Genomic DNA, 25,628 nt, shown 5'->3' with positions numbered 1-25,628 from the left:
AGTGTTTTGTTTTCTTCGGGTAAGTACCCAGGAGTGGAATTGCTAGATCACATGGTAGTTCTATTTTTAATTTTCTGAGGACCCTCCATACTGTTTTGCATAGTGGCTGCACCAATTTACATTCCCACCAATAGTGCACGAGGGTTCCATTTTCTCTACATCCTCACCAATATTTGTTATTTGTTGTCTTTTTAATCATAGCCATTCTCACAGGTGTGAGGTGATAGCTCATTGTGATTTTGATTTGCATGTCCCTGATGATTAGTGATGCTGAGCGTCTTTTCATGTACCTGTTGGCCATCTGTATGTCTTATTTGGAAAAATGTCTTTTCAGATCTTCCACCCATGTTTTAATTGGATTGTTCATTTTTTTGATGTTGAACTGTATGAGTTCTTTGTGAGGCATCTTTCTTGATCAAAAAGGGAGACTATGTGTGTTAGTGAGAATTTAAAGCAACTAACTTTCTCCTTGATCTAACCAGAGGAGTGAAAGAGAATTAAAAATTACTCTGTGATTCCTTGGCACTCAGTTTCCTGCCTCAGTGCTGTCCTTCCCTTTGGGAACTCTGCTTTAAGCATCAATGATTGGAGAAGCCCTGAAACCACTCACCCGAGGTGGTCTCCAGTGCTCAGATGTGTCCATGTATGAACACACAGACTCACTACCCCCACAATTAAACACTTCTCATAGCTGCTAAAGATTTACAGTCTGCTCTCCATGGAACATACTTTAAAATTCTTAACAATGTTAACCATTTCTCATTTGCCATAGGATATGAGAGAATAGTATACTGTATAATGAAGTTTTAAATTTGAATACATTTTCTTTCACATCTTATATGTCCTTAATATTTTATTAAGGTTTAAATGTATAAAGGTTTATTAAGGGCTAACCTAAATGACTTTATGTACCTATTGTAGAAGCAAGTTAAAAAGTACGCAAAAGCTTAATTACTACATTTTAATTGCTATTGTATATGTGATCATTTAATCTGGTTTTACAGTCCTAGCCTTGAATTGTTCCCAAAGTTATAATTTTGATTACTGAAGAATAGTTTGAATATTTTTTCTATTACCATATTTCATTGATTTTAAGATAAACAGTTTTTCAAACTTTGACATCTCTGACAGCTGGATACATCTTAGAAGTGATGGTGTGTCATAGCTTACTTGATAGCTAGTTTTCCTTCTTGTACACAAAATGGTGTGTCTTAAAGTCAGTGGATCTTATGTTTGATGAAATACGATAAAACACATTCATAGTATTTAAAATTAAAAATATTATACAGGCATATCTCAGAGATATTGCAGGTTCAGTTCCAGACTGCTGTAGTAAAGCAAATACCACAATAAAGTGAGTCACATGAATTTTTGATTTCCCAGTGCATATAAAAGTTATGTTCACATTATGCTGTAGTCTGTTAAGTATGCATAGCATAATTTTTTAAAAAACAGTGTACACACCTTAATTAAAAAATACTTTATTGCTAAAAGATGCTAACCATCGTCTGAACTTGAGCAAGTTGTAGGAGTAACATCAGAAGTCACTGATCACAGATCACCGTAACAAATACAATAATAATGAAAAACTTTGAAATACTACAACATCTAAAACATGCCACAAAGACATGAAGTGAGCACATGTTGTTGGAAAAATGGCACCGATAGACTTGCTTGATTCAGGGTTGCCACAAACCTTCAGTTTTTAAAAAACACAGTATCTGTGAAGTGCAGTAACATGAGCTGTGCCTGTATGATGAGGCTTCTGGGAAGATGGCAGAGTAGGAAGCACCAGAAATCTGTCTGCCCACTTAGGTAGCAGTTGCATTGGCAGACTCCAGTGTAACTGTATTGGAACTCTGGAGTCAGCTGAAGGCTTGCAACTTCCAGTGGAAGCCTTGCACCATAAATTACAATCAGTGTTGGTCAGTTTTAACCGTGGCAGACAGCCATGCACACATTCCTGGAGCAGCTTGCACATAGTATGGGATCCGGGGTGGACACAAAGGACGCTGTGCTCCACATATCATATCTGTGCTGATCACTGACTGCTGCTTCTGATCACAGAGGTGCTGACAGAGGGGTGGGCGGCCTTTGTTGTTGCACCTCCTCCATTGTTGCAAGCCCCTCCCCCTCTGGCTGAGGTGACTTTAAAGGGACTCAGAGGGCTGGCACCTTCCTCCCCGCTTTCACTTTCCTCTTTGTCCCCTTTTTGGAGCCAGACATTGAAGACTAAGACATTCAAAAGCAACCACATATACAGGGGAATTAGCCACCCTGCATGTCCAGGGTGGGAGGCACAGGCTTAGACATGAGCTGAGAGGACCTTGAGTTTCTGCTCCGGCTGATCTTTGGCACAGAGACAGCCTGCAGCTGTCAAAAACCAGTAAACCCCGGGGAAGGAGGAGAGTCTGGTGTCCAGAGTTAACACATTATTAGATTCAAATGTCCACTGTCCAGCAAAACACAAGGAATACAAAGAACAAGGAAAGTATGGCCCATTCAAAGGAAAAAAATAAACTAACAGAAATTGTCCCTGAAAAAGACCTAACGGTGGACTTAACTGGACAAAGACGTTAAAGCGCTGTCTTAGAGATGCCCAGAGAACTAAAGAAAGAAGTGGAGAACATCAGGGAAGCAATGTATGGACAAAACGGAAATATCAATAAAGAGATAAAGAAGTTCTGGAGCTGAAAAGTACAATAACTGAAATGGAAAATTCACCAGAGGGATTCAAAGCCAAATAGGATAATGGGAAGAAAAGTGAACAGATCCCACAGGGCCTGTGGGACAGCGTTGGGCAGTGTAAGAAAGCAAGTGGGATGGGTTTGCCCTGTCCGACCTCTGGGCAACAGGAGGGGGGCCTGGAAAGGTCAGAACAAGGTAAGACCTTGTTCTGCTCTGACCCAGAATGCTGGGGGTCATTCTCCTGTCTCAGATATGTGCTCATGCCTTTATAAAGTTTTTTTGTTTTTTGTGGGGTTCTTTTGGTTTGTCTGTGTTTTTCTAGTACATCTCTGTTCCTAAGGATACTTTTTTCTCTTGCCTCCCTAGCAGTATTTGTCATCTGTTAGACTGACTTTCCTATGAAAAACTGTTCTTTAGGATTTCTGGTCATTGATTTATGTTTTCAAGGTGGAAATAGAACAGTTTCCTTAAAAAAGCATTTTTAGCAGGAACCTGAATAGTTGACATTTTACATATCATTTAAAATTTTTGTTGTATACACTGTTGTGTAGTTATTTTGAAATGCTTGCTGTATTTTGGGGGGGTTTGGTCAGAGTTGGTAATTCCCCCACAGCTCAGCTCTGTGGGACATACCATATAGTTTTATTCCTACTCTTCTATGCGAAGGCAAGTAGCAGACTGAGGGATGCATCCTTCTCCTTGGGTAAAATGAACTGTTTACCAGGGCTAATGACTCTCCTGCTTTCTTTCCTGAGAGTTGTGTTTAACTCATACATAAAAGCAGCTCAAGTTAAATAAAATTAGCCTGTAGAACTCCATTAATCATGGATAAGAAGTGTTGTATGAGCTTTGTTTGAATTAACTTCATTTAATCCCCACAGCAGTCTTGCACGTTCTATTATCCTAATTTTAAAGATGAAGAAACTGAGGCAGCTAGAAGGTGGTGGAGCTGGCATTTGAAGCCACGCAGAACCCCGAGCCTCTCCCTTATCCAATGTGCTCTATTCCTTCAAAGAGGGGAAGTTGCATAGCCTATCACAGACTTGGAGGCAGAGACTGCACTGTCTATGTAAGGATAGAGTTGAAAAGCCAATAATTTTTAAATTCTTGGACTCTCCAGGAAAAAGACCTCCACCTGGTGGAGCACAGTGGCGGGCTGCCTTAGCGTGGGGAGCCCCATGTACTTCCGCTCGGGAGCTCAGGAATTTGGAGAACCAGGATGGTGGAAGCTCGTCCACAACAGGCCCCCTACCCTGAAACCCGAGGGAGAGAAGCTGTCCATCTCCACTCTGAAAGTGAAAGGTACTGTCGTGAGCCGAGAGGTGCCAGTGTAGACAATCCGCTTTTACCAGGCACGGAGCCCTTGCCTCCCTGGAGCTGCTCTGCCCCACAGTTTTATTCTAACACAGTTTTTTATGCCGTAAATAAATATTATACAAAAAATGTTTTATAACTGCCTAATCAAGTTACCAGTTTAATAAATTTCCTTTAGTATCTGAAAGGTTCTCTGTTTTCAATCTGTTTATTTATGGTTTTGATCTTTTTAGTATGGAAAATTTAAAATATACAAATGTGAAGTAATATAGTGAATCCCCTGGTACCTTTGTCTTCACTTCAGCAATTAACACTGGCAATCTTGGGTTTTTTTTGTTTGTTTGTTTGTTTGTTTTAAATATTTATTTATTTATTTGGCTGTGTTGGGTCTTAGTTGCAGGTCTTAGTTCCCCCTTGGCATGTGGGATCTTAGTTCCCCGACCAGGGATCGAACCCTCGTCCCCTGCATTGGAAGGCGGATTCTTAACCACTGGACCACCTGGGATGCCCCAATCTCATTTTATCTTGGCCCCTGGGTCCTTTCTCCCAACCCTCCACACATCCCCACCCTCGGATTATTTAGTAGCAACTTCCAGGCATCAGCACTTCCTTCCTAAATAGTTCATGATTTATCTCTTATCCATAAGGACTCTTTTGTAGCCTAACCATAATGCCATTTTCACACTTATAAAAAATTAACAGTAGCTCCGTACTATCACACATTGATCTGATTTTTAATGACCTTTTGAATTTTTAAAAATATAATTGGAAACAAATCTCATAGTATTGAAGGTGTAAAGTCTGAAAGTTCCCCACGTGCCCACCCTGCCTGCAGCTTCACTCCAGCGGAGCCACTGCTGTCTCTTGTGAAGCTTTCAGAAGTCCCCTCTGCATATTGAAACATTTTTTTACTGAAAAAAACCCCATAAACTGATTCATACTATATTACTTGTTCTCCATTTTTTTCCCCACTTACCAGTATACATTGGACATCTTCCCATAACAGTACATGTAGATCTACCCTATTTTCTTTTATATCATTGCATTCCGTTGAATGGCTATGTGATAATTTATTAAACCTTTACCCTGTTGATGGACATTTTGGTTATTTCTATCCTTTTTTGGTATTTAAACAATACTATAATTACACATATTTGCCAATTTTTTGTGATAAATTCCTGGAAATAGGTTGCTGTATCAAAGGGCATATTTATTCAAAATTTTAATCATATTGCCAAATTACCCTCCAAAAAGTTGTAATAAAGTTTATGCCCTATCAAAAAGGCATGAACTACCCATTTTTCCCCCTACGCTCTCTGAGCATTATCAGACTTTTAACGTTTACCAATTCCAGTAGGTGAAAGACGGTGCAGAAGTGTTTACATTTGCATTATAATTCCTTTTTCCTGGTTAAGAGAAATCTAAATCTTAGTTTAGGGCATTCATTGAACGTTTTTCTCTTTCAAACATGGAAGTAGAGTCACAATAAGTTAGAAAAAGAAGCTAACGTTGAATAGCTATTAAAAAATTTAGATATTTATTCTTTTCCAGCAGCCTCGAAACCAACTTTAGATCCCATCATTACTGTCGAGGGACTTAGAAAGCGGGTGAGTCGGAATCCTGTGGAATCTGCCATGGAATTGAAAGAGAAAAGGTCTCGCACTCAGGAAGCGAAGGACATTCGGAGAGCCCAGAAAGAGGCGGCTGGCTTTCTTGACCGCAGCACCTCCTCGACGCCTGTGAAGTTCATCAGCCGAGGACGCAGGCCGGATGTGATTCTGGAAAAAGGAGAAGTGATCGACTTCTCATCCCTGAGCTCCTCCGACCGCACCCCGCTGACAAGCCCATCTCCTTCCCCGTCTCTGGATTTCTCTGCCCCTGGGACCCCTGCCTCTCACTCAGCCACGCCCAGCCTGCTCTCAGAAGCTGATCTGATTCCAGACGTGATGCCGCCACAAGCCTTGTTTCACGGTAAGACGGCCCGTCCTCGGGTCTCTTGGGTTGTGTGTGGCCCTGATGGCAGTGTGTGTGCTGTCCCTGTGGGCGGCGGGTCTGCATTCCCCTCCTGCTTTCTGCTCTGCGCAGATGACGATGAGATGGAAGGTGACGGCGTCATTGACCCCGGGATGGAGTACATCCCGCCCCCTGCCGGCTCTGCCGCCTCGGGGCCAGGGGTTGGAGGCAGGAAGAAGGTCAGAGCGCCTGAGCAGATCAAGCAGGAGGTGGAGAGTGAGGAGGAGAAGCCCGACAGGATGGACATCGACAGCGAGGACACAGACTCCAACACGTCCTTGCAAACAAGGGCTCGAGAGAAGAGGAAGCCCGTGCTGGAGAAGGACCGGAAGCCCAAAGGGCCCAGGTTCACCCCCGTGAGCATCTACGAGGAGAAGCTGCTCCTCAAGCGGCTGGAAGCCTGTCCCGGGGCCGTGGCCATGACCCCGGAGGCCCGGCGGCTGAAGCGGAAGCTGATTGTCCGGCAGGCGAAGAGGGACCGGGGGCTGCCGCTCTTTGACCTGGATCAGGTTGTGAATGCCGCGCTTCTGTTAGTGGACGGGATTTATGGGGCCAAAGAAGGAGGAGTTTCCAGGCTTCCAGCTGGACAAGCCATGTACAGGACAACCTGTCAGGACTTCAGAATCCTTGACCGGTACCAGGTAAGTGTTGGCCTCGCTCTCCAACTCCTGGGGCTGCAGCTCCAAGGAGCACGTGGGGATGTGGAAGAAAACAGCAAGGGAGAGAGGTACAAAAATGGCTGGGCTGTATTTTTTTTTATTTGTCCAATATGAACATCATTTCATACATCTGAGTTTGGATTTTTGTTTTCCTTTTGGGGATTCCAGAAGGAACCTAGATGTTTTCTTTGTATCTCTTAGTCCCTGAGGGTGGCTGTACATGGTTTGGGTCGTGGCTTTGACGGACAGGTTTGTTGAGGACATACAGCGTACTGGACACTGAGCTGAGCAGGAGTGAAGGCGTGTGAACATCTGTGTAGTTAGGTGACACCCTGTGGAAAGAGCAGCTGGGGTCAGTGTGGGTCAGCGTGGCCGGAGGATGCCTGTGTGTGAGCGCTCCCGGGAACAGTTGATTCCACCCAGAAGTGCTGGAATCCGCCTTCCCACGGCAGGAGCAAGACGACTTCTCTCTTGTATCTTTGCTGGAGTTTGCTACTAACCATCCTTCAACTGGTTTTGCTGATCTGATGGCTGTAAAATGAAGCCTTGTTTTTTTACATTTATTTGATGACAGGTGAAGCTAAACATTTTTTCTGTTTCCTAGTTGTTTGTGAATTGCCTGTTTGGATCTTTGCACATTTTCCTGTCTGCTTCTTTGGACACTAGTGGCATCTGGTCTTTGTTGCCAGCGTTCTGATATTACTCAGTGATGATACCACATGTGGGGCTTTTCTTTCCTGGGGCTGGGCCTTTGCTCTGTGGGCCTTGCCATTTGAAATGCTCCTTTTTTTTTTTTTTTTAATAATATTTATTTATTTATTTGACTGCATTGGGTCTTAGTTGTGGCACGCGGTATCTTCTTTGTGACATGCAGGATCTTTAGTTATGGTATGCTTGATCTAGTTCCCTGACCAGGGATTGAACCCAGGCCCCCTGCATAGAGAGCACGGAGTCTTAGCCACTGGACCACCAGGGAAGTCCCTGAAACGCTCCTTCTTGAGTTCTGGAATTTCCTAGCTTCTATTGTCTCTGGTTTGTCTCTTTAGAACACCCCTGTTGTTTGGATATTGGGCCCTCTAGACCAGAGATTTGCAAGCCTTTTCTATAAAGGGTCAGATAGTAAGTAGCTGTGGCTTTGCAGGCCAGCCCTGCTGTGCAGTGTGAGAGCAGCGTACATGATACATGATGAATGGGCGTCGCTGTATGCCAATAACATGTATTTACAAAAGCTGGCTGGATTTGGCCTGTGGGGTCTGTAGTTTGCCAAAGACCCTTGCTGTAGCTGGATCCCCTTAATTTTCTTTATTTCCCTATTTCCCAGCTTTCCTTTCCTGGGAAGTAGTAACCTGCCTGCCTACATCCTAGAAGCCTCATAGGGAGGACCAGGAGCTGACCATGCAGTTGTTAAACTTCACCTGAATCTCCGTTTTCAGGACAGAGCTTCCACCCTTGGCTGCCTCAGAATCTCTTTGGAGCCGCCAGAGTCTAGCCTGCCCCTGGAGGGAGGGGTCATTTCTGGATGTGAACGGCAGAGGTGTCATTGGAGCTTTAACCTCTTAACTAAAGAGACGCTCAGTCCATAGCCACCCTGCTCACCCTCAGCTTCAGCAGGACCTGATGCCCCCGTTGCTGCGTTGTCCTGAGGCACCGGCTCTGGCCTGTCCTCACCGCTGCCTTAGGTTTTGGCTCTGCTGGTCTTAGTCACTTGCCACTTACTCATATGCTTTCGTTGCTGTCATCTGCTCACCTCTTCTTTGTTCTCATAGGTTTGTCTTTTTAATCCCTATACTTAATTTTTAAAAGTATGAAATGCATCGTACCCATAGAAGAATGCATAGAACATATGGATATAATTTAGAGGTTAATAAGATAAATAACTATGAATCTAGCTCCTGGGTTAAGACACAGGGCATTAAAAACACTTTAAAGATCCTTCTGGGCACTGCTTGCTCCCCCCAGAGGGAGCCACTTCCTGACTTTCAGTGTTAATCATTCCTCTGCCTTTTTAACGTCTTTATCCCTAAACAGTGTACTTTTAGTTGTTTTTTTGTTTGTTTGTTTGTTTTGAAAACTAAGTAGGAAGCACAGATGGAGCTGTGTAAGGAAATTGCTGCTATTAGATGAAGGCTTCCAGGAGAAGATAAGCTTGACGGGCTTTTTGGGTCACTGATGTAGATTGAATTGTGTCCCCAAAAGTGTATATTGAAGTCCTGACCCCTGGTGCCAGTGAATGTGACCTCATGTGGAGATAGGGCCTTTGCAGGTATAAGTAGTTAAGCTGAGGTCACACTGGAGTAGGTTGGGCCCTTAACCCAGTGTGACTTCTGTCCTTACAAGAGGAGAGAGACACACAGGAGACATGCCATGTGATGACTGAGGCAGCTTTTACAGCTTTTAGAGTGATGTGTCTGCAGAGCTAAGGGGCAGCAAGCCTTGCCAGCCACACCAGAAGCCAAGAGAAGGACATGGAATAGATTGCCACCCAGAGCTTCTGGGACACCACGGCCCTGTTGGCACCTTGCTGGCTGGCTTCTGGCCTCCAGAACCATGAGAGAAGGAATACATACATTTCTGTTGTTTAAGGCCCCCTGTTTGTGCAGTGTTGATACGGCAGCCCCAGGAAGCTCGTCCAGTCGTGTTCTGGCTTCAGCTGCCGTGCCGTGACCCCTTCCTGGGGAAGTCGGTGGCCAAGGTCGTTAAGGAGTCCTGGGAGTGTGAGCATCAGCGGGCTGCAGTGTGTACCAGCGAATGTGCGGAAATCTGGTTGCGGGGGGGTCCCTGTCCTGCGTCAGGGCTGCCGTGCTTCCCTCCAGCTTGTCAGAGGTCAGGGCGGTTATCTGTGGGGTAAGTGTCCTCCGCTGACCCAGGGAGCCCGCAGAGGGAGCAGGGGAGCCTCACATGCGTTGTGAACCAAGCTGAGCACGGACAAGCGTCCTCGGGTTTACAGGACGGTCCAGTGGGGCAGAGGCTTAGTGACGGTAGCCTCAGGATGTCTGCCCCTTGAGTCACACTTGTCGCTCTGTACTGGCCGCCATCGCGGTCCTGGCATCTCCCCTTGCCGGAGCCCCATCTTCCCCTCTGCTGGATTGAACCCCCTGTTTCCTGCTCCCCATCTTTACCTTTTCATAGGTTTACTCCCTTCTTTAGTGAAGCACATCCTAGTGGCTTCCAGAGGAAAGCTGCCTGGGAAGTAAACTTTGAGACCTTGTGTGTCTGAAAGGCCTTGAACTTAGAGCCAGAATCCCCAGCTAGCGCTGGGTAAAGCTGAGTGCCAGCTTAACAGCAATACTGGAAGGAAGCCGGCAGTGGAGCAGTGCTTTCAGAGTCCTCGGGAAAGCTAGGTTGAACAGGGAATTCTAGGCCGAGGACCCCCAGTGTCACTTCCTTTAGACCCTTAGGCCAGTCAGAGTCCCTGCAGAAGACTCTTCAGTCTCGGGACCCTTGTGGCCACCAGGAGAGGGGGTCTTACTTAGCCTTCAGCTGGTGCAGGCCTCACCCCTCAGTGCCACGTGAGCTGCCCGTCCAGAGCCTGGTTAGGCCTTCTGTAGAGCTGGGCCCCCAGACTCCTGTGGGGAGGGCAGCCACCCCGCCGGTGGGGGCGGGGTTGGAGGTTTGGGGCCTTCCTGCTCCACCCACAGCTTTTATCTGCTCCTTAGTTTTTCCCAGTTCCAGAGGAACCTGGTGCTGCCACCTGGGTTAATTTAGGAGGATTCTGCAGTACAGGTTGGGCTGGTTCTCACTTCACTGAAAGCCAGCTTGGGATTTTGGCTTTAAATCTGCTACTTTGTGTCCATCTGCTTCCCAGTTACTTTGGTTTCTTCTCCTGATCTTTTTGTTCTTGCCTGCTTGTCTTTTCTTTTTTTAAGTCTGTTTCTTGTAGTTGGGTTTTGGGAGGAAATAAAATTGGATGTTTGTGTTTAATCCCCCATTTTAACCTGGAATTTTAGTATCTCTTTAATGCAGTTACATAGGGGAGCAGCCGTAAATGCATTTGTTCAATCCATTCTCTTTCTTGTCTTCTGATCAGTATATTCATAGCTATAACTGTCTCTATGATATTTTAACCATGACTCATGACCTTTGAAATGATGTGATTTTTTATCAATCAGTACTTTGCGTTTTGTAATTTTTCTCAGCATTTCCTCTTTAAGCCAAGAGTTATTTAGTGGTAAATAACTCGTAGTTTTATTAGATACATGAGAATTTTTACAGTATCTTTTAGTAATTGATTTAATTTCTAATCAAATTATATTGCAGTCAAAGAAAATAGTCTATGTGATGTTGAATCTTTTCTATAAAGAAAATTGTATGTTCTATTTTTATTCTTTTTATAGGTCCTAACTTAAGACATGTATTGATTTTTCTCTGTTAATTTTTTAATATTATCATGTGCTCTTCACCCTGCAAACCAAAAAATACCTTTGCATGCTCTCCTTTGCCTTTTTTTCTTTTGTGTTGCTTGTTTAGGTACCAGTAAATCTCACTAAAGTGTTCACTCAGTCTCACTTCCCATTGCTTCTTCTGGGTTAACTTCTTGCTAGAGTACTTCCTCTAATAGTTCTTTAAAATACGGTCTTTTTGAGGTTAATTTTTAAACCAGTATGCCTCAGAAGATCTTCACTTCACTCTTGCATTTAAATGCTAACATAGTTGGATATAAAATTGTCATTTTGTTTTTTCTTTTAACTTTTAGCATTATTACTCCATCATCGTCTTGCTGTAGTGTCTTTCCTGGAGCCACAATGTCAGGCTTACTCTTGTTTCTTTGTAGGTGGCCTCCCTTTTTATTGTCCCATGTCCTGGAAGCTTTCCGAGTTTTCTCTTTGTTTTTGATCTTGACTTGTGTTCATGCGTTTCAAGTGTTTTTTGCTCTCATTTATCTTGCTTGGCACCTCTTCTCTTTCAGTTACACGTGTCCAACATGCTTCTTGGCGTTTATCCTCCTTGTTCTCTGAGCTCCTTGGGACTGTGGTTTTGGTTTGGTGTCTCATTAACTTGGGGAAATTCTCAGTTGTTATTGCTTCAGGTGTTTCTTCTGTTCCTTTTTCCTCCTTCTGCTGTTCCCATTATGCATATATTACACCTTTTGTAGTTGTACCACAGTTTTTGGATATTCTGTTCCGTTCTGCCTTTCTTCCCTTTGCTTTTCAGTTTTGGCCGTTTCTGTTGACATGTCCTCAAGCTCGGGAAGTCTTTCCTCAGCCACGTCCGGTCTACCAACGAGCCCATCAAAGCCGTTCTTCATTTCTGCTACAGTGGTTTTGATCTTAGCATTTCTTTTTTATTCTTTCTTAGAAATTCCATCTCTGCTTAAATTACCCATCTGTTCTTTCATGTCCTCTACTTTGTCCATTAGAGCCCTTAACATGCTAATCATAGTTATTCCCAGTTCAGTAATTCCAACATCTCTGCCATATCTGAGTCTGGTTCTGATGCTTCTGGCTCTTCAAACTGTGTTTTTGCCTTTTAGCTTGCCTTGTAATTTTTTGTTGACAGCCAAGGATGGTGTCCTGGGTACAAGGCACTGTGGGAATAGACCGTTAGTGATGTGGGGGGGAGGTGTTCTGCAGTCCTCGGATTGGTCCTCGGTCTCTAAGTGAGCATGTGCCCCTGGGCTGAGACTCCACAAGGGCTTCTCAGTTTTCCTCCCCAGTTAGGTGGGACAAGGTGGCTAGAGGGGGCAGGGGCTGGGTATTCCCTTCCCTCAGGTAGGTTAGGCTCTGGCAGAATAGTTTCGCCTGAGGGCAGCCTTGTTAAGGAGCACAGATACCCTGACAGTTCAGAATGAGCTGCTCCCCATGGCAGCAGGAGGGGATTTTTCTTTGATCCTCACAGTGAGCACGTGGTAGAGCCTCCTAGTGGTAAAACTCACGCAAGTGCGGGGCCTGCCTGGTGTCTGTTCTCTCAGACTTGTCCTCGCTGAGCCTCCAGCAGTTCATCGATGGCAGGTAAGGTTTTCCCCTCACAGCACTGCTTCCCGAGGCTTCTTACTCCAGTAGGTTGTGAACCTCTGTATCCACTTGTCTGTCTCCAGTCTGCGAGGCAACGGTTTGCCCTGTGACCTTACTTCTCTGATGGGTCGGAGAAGAGTTGTTGATTTTCAGCTTGTTCAGCCTTTTCCTTGTTACGGTGGAGTGAGGACTTCCAGGCTCCTTACATGCAGGACTGGAACCTGAAGGGAAACTCATGCTTCTTTATTTTGGGAAATTCCTCATCATGCTCTTTAAATACATTTCTCCTTTATTTTTTTCTTCCCCTTCTGGAGTCCTAATATGAATGTTGACGCCATTACTTCTTTATCTTTTCATTTGGTTTTTTGAAGAGACCTATCCTTAACATTGTTTGTTGAGTGCTTACAGGCAGACCTCAGAGATATTTCGGGTTCAGTTCCAGACCACTGCATTAAAGCAAATATTGCAACAGAGAGAGTCACGTGAATATTTTGGTTTCCCAATGCATGTAAAAGTTATGTTTACAGTATAGTGTAGTCTATCAAGTGTGTAATAGTATTATCTCTAAAAATCCAATATATATACCTTAATTAAAAGATCCTGTATTCCTGGGGCTCCCCTGGAGGTACAGTGGTCAAGAATCCGCCTGCCAATGCAGGGGACACGGGTTCGAGCCCTGGTGCAGGGCTAAGCCCCTGTGCCACAACTACTGAAGCCTGTGTGCCTAGAGCCCATGCTCCGCAAGAAGAGAAGCCACCGCAATGAGAAGCCTGCGCACCGCAACAAAGAGTAACCCCTGCTTGCCACAAATAGAGAAAAGCCTTCATGCAGCAACGAAGACCCAGTGCAGCCTAAAATAAAAAGAAATAAAAGAAATAAATTTATTATTTTTTTAAAAAGATACTTTATTCCTAAAAAATACCATCACCTGAGCCTTCAGTGAGTTGTAATCTTTTTGCTGGTGGAGGGTCTTGCCTTGATGTTGATGGCTGTGGACTGATCATGGTGACTGTGGCAGTTTCTTAAAATCAGTCAACAGTGAAGTCTGCCTTATTGATTGACCCTTCCTTTCATGAGCAATTTCTCTGTAGCATGAAGTGCTGTTGGATAGCATTTTACCCACAGTTAGAACTTCTTTCAAAATTGGAGTCAGTCGTCTTAAACCCTGCAGCTGCTGCTTTGTCAACTAAGTTGCAATATTCTAAGTCCTTTGTTGTCATTTCAGCAGTTTTCCCAGCACCTTCACCGGGAGTAGATTCTAGAGTAGTGTTCCAGGCAGAAGCTGAGGGTGTTCAAACTGGTGTGGAAGCAAGGGAGAGGGAAGGGGTGGGGACTGCACGCATCCAGGGCTTTCACACACCTCACCTTCCCATTTAACCTGATGCTGCTTCATGGGCTCAGGGGCCGCTGTAGTCTCTGCTGCGTTACAAACCAGCCCAAAGCTTAGTGGCTTAAAACAGTAACTATTTAATTCCTCTTCTGAGTCTGTGGACTGGCTCAGCTGGGTGTTCTTCTCCTTCATGTGCTGAAGGAAGGGCCACCCTGTGGCTCCACTCAGCTGGGAGCTGGGTCCTCCAGAACCTGTCTCCGTGTGGCCGCCAGCCCTTCAGTGGTTGCGCCTGGGCACTGTGGCAGCTGGGCTCGAGGAGGGAGGAAGTGGAAGCCGCCGGCTCCCTTATGGCCTGGGCTCAGAAGTCCCAGAATGTTACTTATGCCATGTTCTGACTGGTCCAGCCTGTCCCAGGCCCGCCAGATTCCAGGGGAGGGGACGTTGACTCTGCCTTTCCATGTGGGGAGACACTTGTACCTTCAGGCACAGGAGGAAGCATTGGGCCATATTTGGAAACTGTATACCACAACTTTGAATTTCACTTTGAAATGCAAAGTCCTGGAAGAATTTCAGAGTTGGCCTTTGAAAGTTTTGGTGTCCGGTTTGGGAAAGTAATCAGAGCAAATTATTAAGGAAAGAATTCTTGCTCTTCTTCCAACAAAGTTATTTTCTATGCTAAGAGCAAGCTGTTTCTACAAAAACAACTCAGGTTTCTAAACTTCATCCAACCCTTGGGAAACCACTTTATAAATGTGCCTTTTAATCTTTCCATCTGAGCTCTTTGCTATAAAACCCTACTTGTCATGTTCTGTTACGACATGACCGAGGGCCCTGGAGCAGCAGTGTCTGGAGAGCAGACGTCTGCAGCCCTTCTGTGGGGACATCCTCTGGAGGAGCAGGACTGCGTCCCCCTTGACCCTCTGGTCGGGCCTCTCCGCTCATGCTGTGTTTTAGGGATGATAATCTGCATCAGTCCTGCTTTTGTCAGATTTACTTGGTAGAGACATATTGTAATAGATCCACATGCAGATGCAGCAGTGATTGACCCCCACGCCCCTGTGATAACAGAGACCACTCATGAGACAGGAGGCCTGTGTGTGTTACCCCTCCCCCCTGATGCTCGGACTGGTGAACATTTGATGAGTGGATTGACTGTGCCTTTATAGACAACATGAAACCTGGAGAGGCTGTAAATCCAGGGATCAATTCTGCATTTCACCTGTCTAAATCTCTTTTAAAATCTTTACAAAACTTAAAAAGTTTTAAAGTTATTTTGCTTTTAAACTATTAAACCGGAATTAGTTTTTCATACCCATTTTTATGTAAAGGTACCTATGAAGTTTGTATTGAACCTTGAGCTTTCCAATTAATTCCTGTGGACTTACTTTCTGACACATAAAAATGTTGTAAGTACTACTTATCTGTGGAAATTAAACCAATCCTTTGAGTAATTTTATTTTTATATAACTAACATGTCTTTCTCATAGACTGCCTTGCCATCCAGGAAAGGATTTCGGCACCAGACCACAAAATTTTTGTACCGTTTGGTGGGGTCAGAAGATATGGCTGTGGACCAGAGCATTGTCAGCCCTTACACTTCTCGGATCCTAAAGCCTTACATCAGGTATACAGAGAAGAGCTGTGATGTCGAGCGTGTCATGGGGAGTAATGTTTGTGGTTTTCAAGCCCTGTTCCCCAGTTGGAGTGAATAAAGACCAAGACCTGTGAGCTGGCATCAGCAAGGACCGAGTCTGTGCTCTGTGTCCAGTCTCATCCTTGGCTTGTTTCAGCTGTACATTTTTGCAGAAAGGATGGTCCTTTGAAAGAAACATAAAAGGCAAGGATAAGTTAACTCTGTTAGATTTCATTATGATTATCATACTCATTGTTTTGTTTTAAATTTCAAAGTTGTATATATATTAAGTCGTCTGTGAAATGAAAAAATGGGATGATGTCTCAGTCGGGCCTGTATGTGGACTGCTGATGAGTCTCCTTGTGTAGGCAGCGCCCTGGACGCCGAGCTGGCCGGAGAGGCCCCAGCGCTGGGCTGTGCGTGACTGACAGTTGTCTCTGCTGACCACGCTTGCTCTGCAGCCCCCAGTCATGCGGTCCTCCTGGCACAGCCCCGCCCTCCCGGGCAGACGCCGGGAAGCAGCAAGCGAGCCTCCTCCACCTCCTGGTCCCCAGCTGTCCTGGCGGGGTTGGGCCTTCCTCTCCTGGGCTCTGTCCTGTGTCACAGCACTCAGAGGGTTGAATTAGGATGCTGTTTCTGTTTCCCCATTCTGTTCATCAAGGCTCACCAGCACTAGTAGAGTTCCTGGCAGGTACTGAGGGGTTGGGTCTGACGAACGTTAATAGAATGAATTTTAAATTTCATACCAGAAAAGTATTGTAGCTGTTAAGTCAGCCGCCATAAAAGTAGTGCAAATTAATTTAAAATTTCAAGCAGATCAAAGAGTTTTGTGAATCAAATGGCTGGGAATAATGGGTATTTTTCTTGACTTCAGTTTGTTTATTTTCTGGGTTCTGGAGGCGTGATTATGAAACGAAGCCACCCAAACTGCAGCTGCTATCCCAGATTCGTTCCCACCTGCACAGGAGTGACCCTCACTGGACGCCAGAGCCGGATGCACCTCTTGATTACTGCTATGTCCGGCCAAATCACATTCCGACGATAAACTCCATGTGTCAGGAGTTTTTCTGGCCTGGTATGTTCTCCCCTCCCAAACTAGGCAGATCCTTTTTCTGTGTCATTCACTTTAGCAGTTTTTAAAATGAGTGTATGTCGTGTGGCCCCCAAAACCTTATATGATTTCATTCAGTTTGTCTCTGCTAACACAGAAATATTAAAATATAAACATCTCTTTCTTTCCTAAGGTCCAGAAGAAGCCAACAGTTAAATTAATAAACAGTGTTTTTGTTTGTTCCTCTTCCCTGTTTGTCTCTGGTTCCAGAATAAATGATTCACCCTGTTTTGCTTCCACATGTGTCTAGATCCCAGGTAATGTCCATCAGCACCACACAGGCTGGTAGCTTGGGCGTATTTGGACACTTTTGATTTTTCCTTAGTAATTCTGTGTGCTTTGTTTATTTAGCTGGTCCTTTTGAGAGTGTTAGCACAGCCAAAAGTTGTTTTTATTTATTTATTTTTATTAATTAATTTATTTATTTCTGGCTGTGTTGGGTCTTCGTTGCCGCGCGCGGGCTGCTCTTCGTTGTGGTGCCCGGGCTTCTCATTGCGGTGGCTTCTCTTGTTGCAGAGCACAGGCTCTAGGTGCGTGGGCTTCAGTAGTTGTGGCTCGCGGGCTGTAGAGTGCAGGCTCAGTAGTTGTGGCACACGGGCTTGGCGGCATGTGGGATATTCCCGGACCAGGGCTGGAACCCGTGTCCCCTGCATTGGCAGGCAGATTCTTAACCACTGCGCCACCAAGGAAGTCCCAAAAGTTGTTTTTAAAAAGCCAAATATCCCAACCACAGACTTTGAAAATAAGAATAAATCCAATGTGATTCGTGATTTTATCAGCCTTAACATATTGTCTCTGAAGCCATCGATCAAAGGAACACAATTTCATTGCTAAATATAAACACGTTCTTTGTGGATCTGTTTTACCGCGCTGCTTTGGAATGTAAAGGAAATGATACGTGTCTTCTAGGAGCTGGATAAGATTTTGTCAGGATGTCACAGTGCACGTGGTGGGGGGTGGGATGGGGCTGAAAGGAGCATTCTGGAAGTGTCTGCTACTTCCTGCCCCTACACTGGGTGCCTTCCAAACGTTAAGCATGGAGTTATGTTATATTTTACTCCTTTATTGTAAAATGTGACATTTGTACCAAAGAGCTTGTCAGTTGTCTGTGTACGGGCGGTCTCGGGATCTTTCCCCAGCCTCCTGGGGTCTGGGTATCTCTCATCTTACCCAAGGCAGACACCGAGGCGGGGCGCTTAGGGATGCGCCAGCTGGCACTCGCGGCCCTGGAGGCCGAGTGCAACGCTAGGTGCGTCCAGTTCTGAGCTTGCGTGCTCTCTCCTACCCACCCTGTCCTGCTTCTCTTCTTTTAACATATGTACTTAGACCAGGCGATGCTAATTTTGATATTTTCTAAAATTCACTTTTTTATTTTTATGATCTGAATGTGTGGTGTCTATGGTAATGTCTCTGTCTCCAGTTTGGGTGTTTTAGCACGCAGATGCAGCTGAAAGCACAGACTGAGTGGCCTGTTGCTCACTAGCCCCCGAGCCCGGGCTGACCCTGCCGGCCTCTCTCCGTAGGTGTTGACCTGTCCGAGTGCCTGCAGTACCCGGACTTCAGCGTCGTCGTCCTCTATAAGAAAGTCATCGTTGCCTTTGGCTTCATGGTCCCCGATGTGAAGTACAACGAAGCGTACATTTCATTTCTGTTTGTCCATCCTGAGTGGAGAAGAGCGGGGATCGCGACTTTCATGATTTATCATCTGATTCAGGTATGTGGTCTCTGCTCGCTGTCTGCCCTCCTGCCTCTGGACTTCCGGGAAAGGCTTGGAGGAGGAGGGGGCCAGCGCCAGGCGCCGCCAGTGAAGAAAAGCCGGTCCGTGTCGCTCACGAGGTTATTAACCCCCAGAGAGCAGCCTTCACCCCCTAAAAGAGGGTCGCTCCTCACACCCAGGTTTCAAAGAAATCAGTCTGTGAACGTGTGTAGTAAATGAAATGAGGAAAGTACCACGAGTGGGAGCCTAGAGCACTTGTACCGTCCATGTCGTAACTGCTGCTGCTCTTGGAATCACCACCGCGGTGACTCTGAGAAGTGGAAGTGAGAAGTGACTTTTAGTTCTTAAGTATTTTTAAACATTTTAGCAAAGCTATCAATCAGTAGTACGTGCATTCTGTTAATGCTGCTTGTTTTTAATTTTACTGTTGCTATGAACCTTCTAAGTAATTCATCCCTTGATATATCTGTATCACCTTTGAGGAAAATAGACCATATATTTATATACTAACACCAGAAAAACATGCAAGGATTTTTTTTCCCCCAGAATTTATCTGGAAGCTTATTTAGAAACCATTGGGTATGGAGCATTGTGTGTCACGTGGGCAAGATTCTTTTTAAAAAGAAGATGGAGATGATTCAGTGTTTTTTTCCAGTTTTTAATGAAACTTGCTCAATAATTCACAGATGTTGGTGAGAACCTTGAGAACACTCTATCGAGGAATTGTATTCTCCTCTCCTCTCTTGGCAGTTAGTGTGAGGCTGTCTCCATGATCCCTGCCACACCCCACCTTCACCCACCCCGTGCACAGGGCCTACCTCCCCGTGTCCACCCTCTCCTGGCAGGTTGGCCACGGGCTTCTGCCTTCTCCTTCACCAGCAAGGGCCAGTGGATAAGGCAGGGGTGATGTTCTGGTGGCACACTCGGTCCTTACTGAGCCTCCCTGGCTGGGAGGAGGAGTGTCCGTCTTTGTATGTGGGTGCCTGGCCCCCGGCCAGACCATAAACCCCGGCCCAGACACAGTACCACCCAGACGGTCAGCTGTGCTCGGCGACGGCGCTGCTGGGACTGTGCCAACTTGCAGCGTAAAGAGGACTCTCGTCCTTGGTGTGCTTGTAGTTCTTTCTTGTCCTAAAAATGCCTTTGGATGCAGAATGTGAGGGAAGCAGGGAAGAGAAGGAATCTGTCTACTTTTGACCTGGGATTGTAAAATCTCAGGAACTCATCAAGTCTAGGATCTCAGTGCCTCCTCATTAAAGAGCAAGTTGTGAATTTATGTGGCTTTCGGGGTACTTTCTTCTGTGTAGCTAACTAAAGAATCCAAGAACTCGCCTAGACTTGACAGAGCAAGCATCACTCTTTTCCCCTAGGATTAGGCCCACGCTAAATGCAGAAACCTCAGTTCTCAGAAGTTTGGGAGTGATGAGAGGGTGTCTTTGTGATTCAGAATGTCTGTATAAGGTATTCAGGTTGTGTAATTAAACAGAAGTCTTAATATTTCATATCTGGCTACATAATTTAACATATTTTCTGGAAGGTCTAGGCAGGGAATTTTTACGATTCCCTTGCAGAATGACGTCTAGTTTTTAAAAGCAGAATGTCTCGTCTTATCCTCTGTTTCTTCAAGAATGTTGTGATGTTGGTGTTGATATGCTTGATGTATTTAAATGCAGTTGAATATAAAACAATTGACAGTGAAAGATCCCTGTTGGCTCTTTGCTCCAAAGAGAAAAAGAACACACCCAGCTTACCGTCCGTTTCCTTGGTCTTGAACGTTTCGAGGCAGTGTTTTGGTGGCGGCTGAGAAGGGTCAGGTTTCCTGCTTTTGCTGGTGCTGCAGTGTCTCAGCTTCAGGCCCCAGTGTCTCTGGTTTCTGTAACTGACTGCCTACACTTAAAAGTTACTTCACCCACTCATTTTCCCTCCGGCTTTTTTGTTTTCACCTTGTGTTTTTCCACTCTTTTGGCAGACCTGCATGGGCAAGGACGTAACCCTTCACGTCTCAGCGAGCAACCCTGCTATGCTGCTCTACCAGAAGTTTGGATTCAAGACTGAAGAATATGTTTTAGATTTTTACGATAAATATTACCCCTTGGAGAGCGCGGAGTGTAAACACGCGTTCTTCCTGCGGCTGCGACGCTGATGTGAGTGCACCCCTTCACAGAGGGGCACACGTGCTCGTAGAGGAGGGCCGTCAGTAGACCCCCAGCAGCAGGTGCTCGCTTCACCGTGGGTTCTGATCTCAGCCGAGCTGAGAGCGGCGTGGGCAGTGGCGTCAGTAGTGGGCGCCCCTTCAGCTGAGTCGCTGTCCAGCCCTTTCTGGACAGGCCTTTGCCCACACCTTGGACTCCACAGTCAACTAAGACTGGCAGGTGCGCTGTCCTTTGCCCGACAGCCTGTCGAGCCAGGAAGGTCCAAACTGGTGTTCTTGGGGAGAGAGATTCTGTCCCGTTTAAAGTGTGAGAACTGTGATCGCGGTTAAGGGTTCCTGTGGTGCTTCCTTCAGAGGCACCGTGCTGTCCTGGGGTGGTGAGATGATCACATGGTGGACGCCAGCCCGTCCCAGCCTGGCTGTGCTGTCACTGAAGCCAGGGGGACCCGTCGGGCACTCGCGGACTTTGGTCATGGTGTTCGTGTGTGACGTCGACTCAGCTGTGCCCCTGTGAGCATCCCCCACCGGGGCCCTGGCCTAGGAGGCGGGATCCCGTTCTCCCCTCCTGTGGCCGGAGTAGCTGAGCGGCCTGGCATTTCAGTTGTGCCCCTGGATGGAGGCAAGTGGCGGTGGGAGGGGAGCCGGCCGTGGACGGTCCCGTCTTGTCTGTGGAACGAGGCTGTTGGTGGGTTTGTGAGTGTTGGAGCTGGACTGTCAGGTGTTTTTGGATTTAGCAGGAACATTTCCAGAAGTATCCGATGTTCTCAAATAAAAATCTTTCCTTGTGACAACCCATGGCCAGAGCTTCAGTCTCATCAGTTTGCTTTCAAACTCTTTTTAATTAAGAGCAGTAGTTCTTATCTTTTCGGGACATGAATCCCTTTGAGAATCCAAAAAAGGCTGAACACCCTCTAGAAAACTCTGCACATTTAAAATTTTGCATTGGTATTCCGTGGACCACAGGCATCTCTGTTCTGGAGGCTGTGCTTAGAGGGAGCTTGAATCCCCTCGTTCCAGGGGAATGTGTGTCGCCCCCGCAGGAAGAGTCTGCAGCTGTCCTGTCGCTTATCTCTGTTAACCTGGCTGGGATCGGGGCTCCCTTTCCCCTCCCCCACATGAGGCCCCGGGCTGGACACGCGGAGTCACTCAGGTGCCAGGATCAAAGCAGCGATGGTCAGCCTCCAAAAAGGAGTCTTCTGGGCTCCTCCTCACCCTCTCCCCTTCCAGAGGGTCAAAACCAGCATTTCCCAGCCTGGCCCTGCAGGAACCCCCAACAGACTGGGAGGGACCAGCTGTCACCTGCTGCCTGCTTGGCCTTTAAGGTTTAGGTTCTTAAGATTACAGGTATGTTATATTCTACTATCTGAGTGTGTCTGTTTTATGGCTAAAGTGATCGATTTTTTCACCCCAGAGCTCGAGGAAGAGCTGACACTCGGGGGAGACAGGCGGTTTGAGCCCCAGCCCGTACGCGCCCCGGGTGTGTGTGTGTCCACGGACCTGCCCTCTCATACTTTCCTCTGCAGTGAAACTCCAGGGCTTCAAGACAGACCGATTTGCACTCTGAGTGACACCTTATAACTCGTGTCATTTTGAGAGAGAATTTCCAGGTGAAGGTGAATGGGGGCTGAAAAGCTCGTATGTTCACGTTTGGCCAAAATGTCTAGTATTCTAAAGTGAATGTGGCTAAAGGCTACATTAAATCAAAGGTATGTCTAGCAAAAGGCAGTGGGCTCCAAGTGGGATGGAAAGCAAAGGCCTGATCTCAGAGGATATCAGGAAAAACAAGAATTGCTGGCAACTGGGGCCTCTGCGCCGCTCCCTGCCCTGAGCGCACTCAGCACCCAGCCAGGTGGGCTCAGGGGTAGGCAGCATTGAGCAGACAAGGTACAAGGTGCTAAGAGTAGGAAAAATGTCAGCCCCGTTCCTGAGTTCTGAATTCTCCCAGCGACTCCATGAGGTGGTCGTACCGTTGCCTCAATTTTAAGGAAGAGAAAGTGGGCTTGATGAGTAAGTCCATGCCAGGGCGCACAGACAGAAAGCAGAGGACAGGACCCCAGTCCTGGCACCGGCCCCTCCCTGCCTGCGGGGCGTGTGACGTTGGGGAGGAGTTCTTCCCGGGGCCTAAGGCCCCTGGACCCTGACAGGCGGCCTGGATTCAGAGCTGATTCGCTTCCCACTCTGACCTTCCATGTTTTCCTTGCTGGGCTCCCAGGTCAGCGTTTGTGGTCGTGTGCAAAGGCAGGTGTGTGTGAGTGTGAATGTTTTTTGGGGGGAAGGGTCTGAAGCTTCATCAGACGTTCAGAGGGGTGTGTGAGCCAAAAAGCAGTAACAAGCCCTGTTCAGACTGGAGGGAAGACCTTTCTGGAGCCAGCCGAGTGGTTGGAACAAAGGTTCAAAAGGAATGACTCACCAAACAGTATCTTAGAAATGTTTTATTTTAAGTTTGACATAGTTTCAGTCTTGACAGAAAAGTTACAAAAGAGTACAAAGAATTCCCAGGTACCCTTCATCCCAGTTCCCTAAATGTTAACATTTCACACGTTTGCGCCCCCTGTACTCATACATGTGTGTGCACACGCACACTTTTTTCTGAACCATTTAAAAGTAAGTTGCAGATACTACTGTGCCCCCTTTACCCTTAATAAAAGCTAGGAATGTTCTTACCTAACTGCTGTACAGTGACAAAATCAGGGAAGTTAACCTTGATCTCTTGTTGTTAATGTACAGACCTAATTCACATTTCACTGATTGTCCTTATACTGCCCTTTATAGCAAAAGAAGATGAAGGTTGCGTGTCGCATTCAGTTGTCAGGCTCCTTTTGTCTCCTGTGATCAGGAACCGTCCCCAAGTCTTTGTGAATGTGGACATTTCTGAAGCGTCCTGGCTAGTTGGTTTGCACACTGTCCCAGGATTTGGGGGTATCTGCTTTTTGCTCCTGTTCAGCTTCTGTAGGCACTTGGGCAGGAATACAATGGACATAAGTCCCGTTTCTGGCAACGTTAACTTTTAGTTAAGGCAGGCAGGGTTCACTTCGCAAGTACGTGTCTTATGGAGAGGTTCACTGAGGATATATCAGTACCCTGCTACTCAGACTTTGCACCCCTGGTCTTAGTATCCAGACAATGGCGTCTTAGCCTTCTAGGTTCATATCTCCTTGAGGAAGCGGCTTTTAGAGTGGGGTCTGCAGTGGCCTGAGCTTAAGTGAGGGCCTGCCTGTCACCCTTCAGTAAGATGCCGGCAAGAGTTCCTGCCTCCCCAGGGGCACAGCAGGGTGTCCTGGGCAGGTGGGCCGGGCACTCAGTGTTACAGGTGGCACTTCTCAACACTCACCAGGACTTCTCTGATGACCAAGAGGCCAAAGGATGTCTGTGTTACCTAGTGCTACGTAAGGAACCACCACAAACTCTAGCCACTTAACACCATAGCGGTTTCTTTTCTCTTGGGATTCTGAGGGTTTTCTGGATGGTTCTCTCCATGTGGTGCTGGCAGGGGCACTGGGGCAGCCCCTGTCATCTGGGAGCTCAGCTGGGGTGCTGGCCGGGGGCTTCAGTTCTCTTCCCGCCTCCCCGTGGGACTGCTTACACCACCTCATGGCGAGGTAGCTGGGAAGACAGACCCCACTGCAAGTGCTTCTCAAGCCTCTACTTGCATCGTGCTTACTGCTGACCCATCATCCGGAGCCAGTGACGGGGCCGAATTCCTAGACCACGCCGGAGGGAGGGCTTCACAAGGACAAATACTGGGATATGTGGTTCCCGAGGGGAGGGGGGTGGCGAGCACCAAAGTATAGTCAACCACAAGGGTCATTATGGAAAAGCCTCTGAAGTTGTGACACCCAGAGGGCAGCTGCCCAGCTTGGAATTGTTCCCCTTTGGGGCAACTGGGTGGGCTGTAGCTGGTGGACACCTCATCCATGCTAGGAAGGCAGTGAGGGCGTTCCTCGTGGCCAGCGTGCAGGAGCTCTAGGTGGCCACGGTTTTTTGTTTTTTGTTTTTTGTTTTGTTTGTGGGCCAGTCTGTAGAGAACAGGAAGGATTGGGACAGTTTCAGATAGATTTCAGGTGAGGCCTCTCCCTGAGGCTGGCTGAGGCTCCCCCTCAGGATTGGGGAAGGCTTCCCCTTACATGCATCCCATTTTATAGTAAATCATCCCTCTTTCCTTTTAAAGTTTTGTGGAGGTATAATTTGCATACTATAAAATTCACCAATTTTAAGTGTACAGTTCAGTGGTTTTTAGTAGATTTATGGAGTTATCACTCAATCCAGTTGTAGAACATGGGGCCAGAGAGGCCCCTGGTGCTCATTTGCAGTCAGTCCCCACTCCTGCCCCAGCCCAGACGACCACCAGTCTGTTTTCTGTCCCTATAGATTTGCCTTTTCTAGACGTTACATGTCAAATGACCCTTTTTGCTTTACTTCACGTTGGCTTGTTAACCAGCTACCGGAGAGGCTTCTCTAACCCAGCAGAGCCCATTGCTTTAGATATTTTGGTATAAATCCTACAAGGCCTTTTGTCTCATGCACCATACATATGCTCTTGCATATGTCATTTTTTTTCATATACTAGTTTTTAAAATGAACTGTGATCATATTGTATATCTTGTTCTATAAGATATACGACTTTTGGGGTTGTGTTTTTTTTAGGTGATCACAAATAACATTCCACGTTGTCATATGTTCTAAAAAATCATATATGATAGAATTATATTTTGTTATAGGCATGTACCATAGTTTAACAAATACTCCTTGTTTCCAATTAATGCAATCATACAACAGGCTAAAGAATAAAAATCACACGATCATATCACATGATACATGACAGAATCCAATACCCATTCATGATAAAAACTCTCAGCAAAGTAGGAATAGAGGGGAACTTCCTCAACTTGATAAAGGACTTATGCAAAAAACCTACACCTAAACATCATACTTAATGGTGAGAAACTAGAATACTTAGAAACTAGAAGCCCTCCAGCTAAGATGGAACAAGACTAGGGTGTCCTCTCTCACCACTCCTTCTAACATCGTACTAGCTAATGGAAGTTCTAGCTAATGCAAGA

The 25,628-nt window shown here is 46.3% G+C and overlaps 1 protein-coding gene across 2 annotated transcripts in view; it reads left to right on the top strand.

Annotated features, from left to right (window-relative positions):
• KAT14 (lysine acetyltransferase 14) overlaps window positions 1-21,361 on the top strand; it is a gene marked incomplete at its 5' end in the record, with an annotated part of 39,123 nt that extends 17,762 nt beyond the window's left edge. Inside the window, 7 exons of one of the 2 annotated variants that reach the window (XM_082359555.1) lie at window positions 3,809-3,990; window positions 5,557-5,973; window positions 6,088-6,656; window positions 15,443-15,579; window positions 16,488-16,663; window positions 18,223-18,413; window positions 20,386-21,361. In XM_082359555.1, coding sequence (XP_082215681.1) covers window positions 3,809-3,990; window positions 5,557-5,973; window positions 6,088-6,656; window positions 15,443-15,579; window positions 16,488-16,663; window positions 18,223-18,413; window positions 20,386-20,559 — 1,846 coding nt within the window. In that variant the 3' untranslated portion in view covers window positions 20,560-21,361. Of the gene's footprint in view, window positions 1-3,808; window positions 3,991-5,553; window positions 5,974-6,087; window positions 6,657-15,442; window positions 15,580-16,487; window positions 16,664-18,222; window positions 18,414-20,385 lie in introns of both variants that reach the window. The other variant, XM_082359554.1, reaches the window with a different exon arrangement.
• Window positions 21,362-25,628: the final 4,267 nt, after the last annotated feature.

This window comes from Balaenoptera borealis (assembly GCF_965194805.1).
Source record: "Balaenoptera borealis genome assembly, chromosome: 16".
NCBI classification, from domain to species: domain Eukaryota; kingdom Metazoa; phylum Chordata; class Mammalia; order Artiodactyla; family Balaenopteridae; genus Balaenoptera; species Balaenoptera borealis.
Note: the sequence above shows the minus strand (reverse complement) of the source record. Positions and strands in the feature narration are given on the sequence as shown.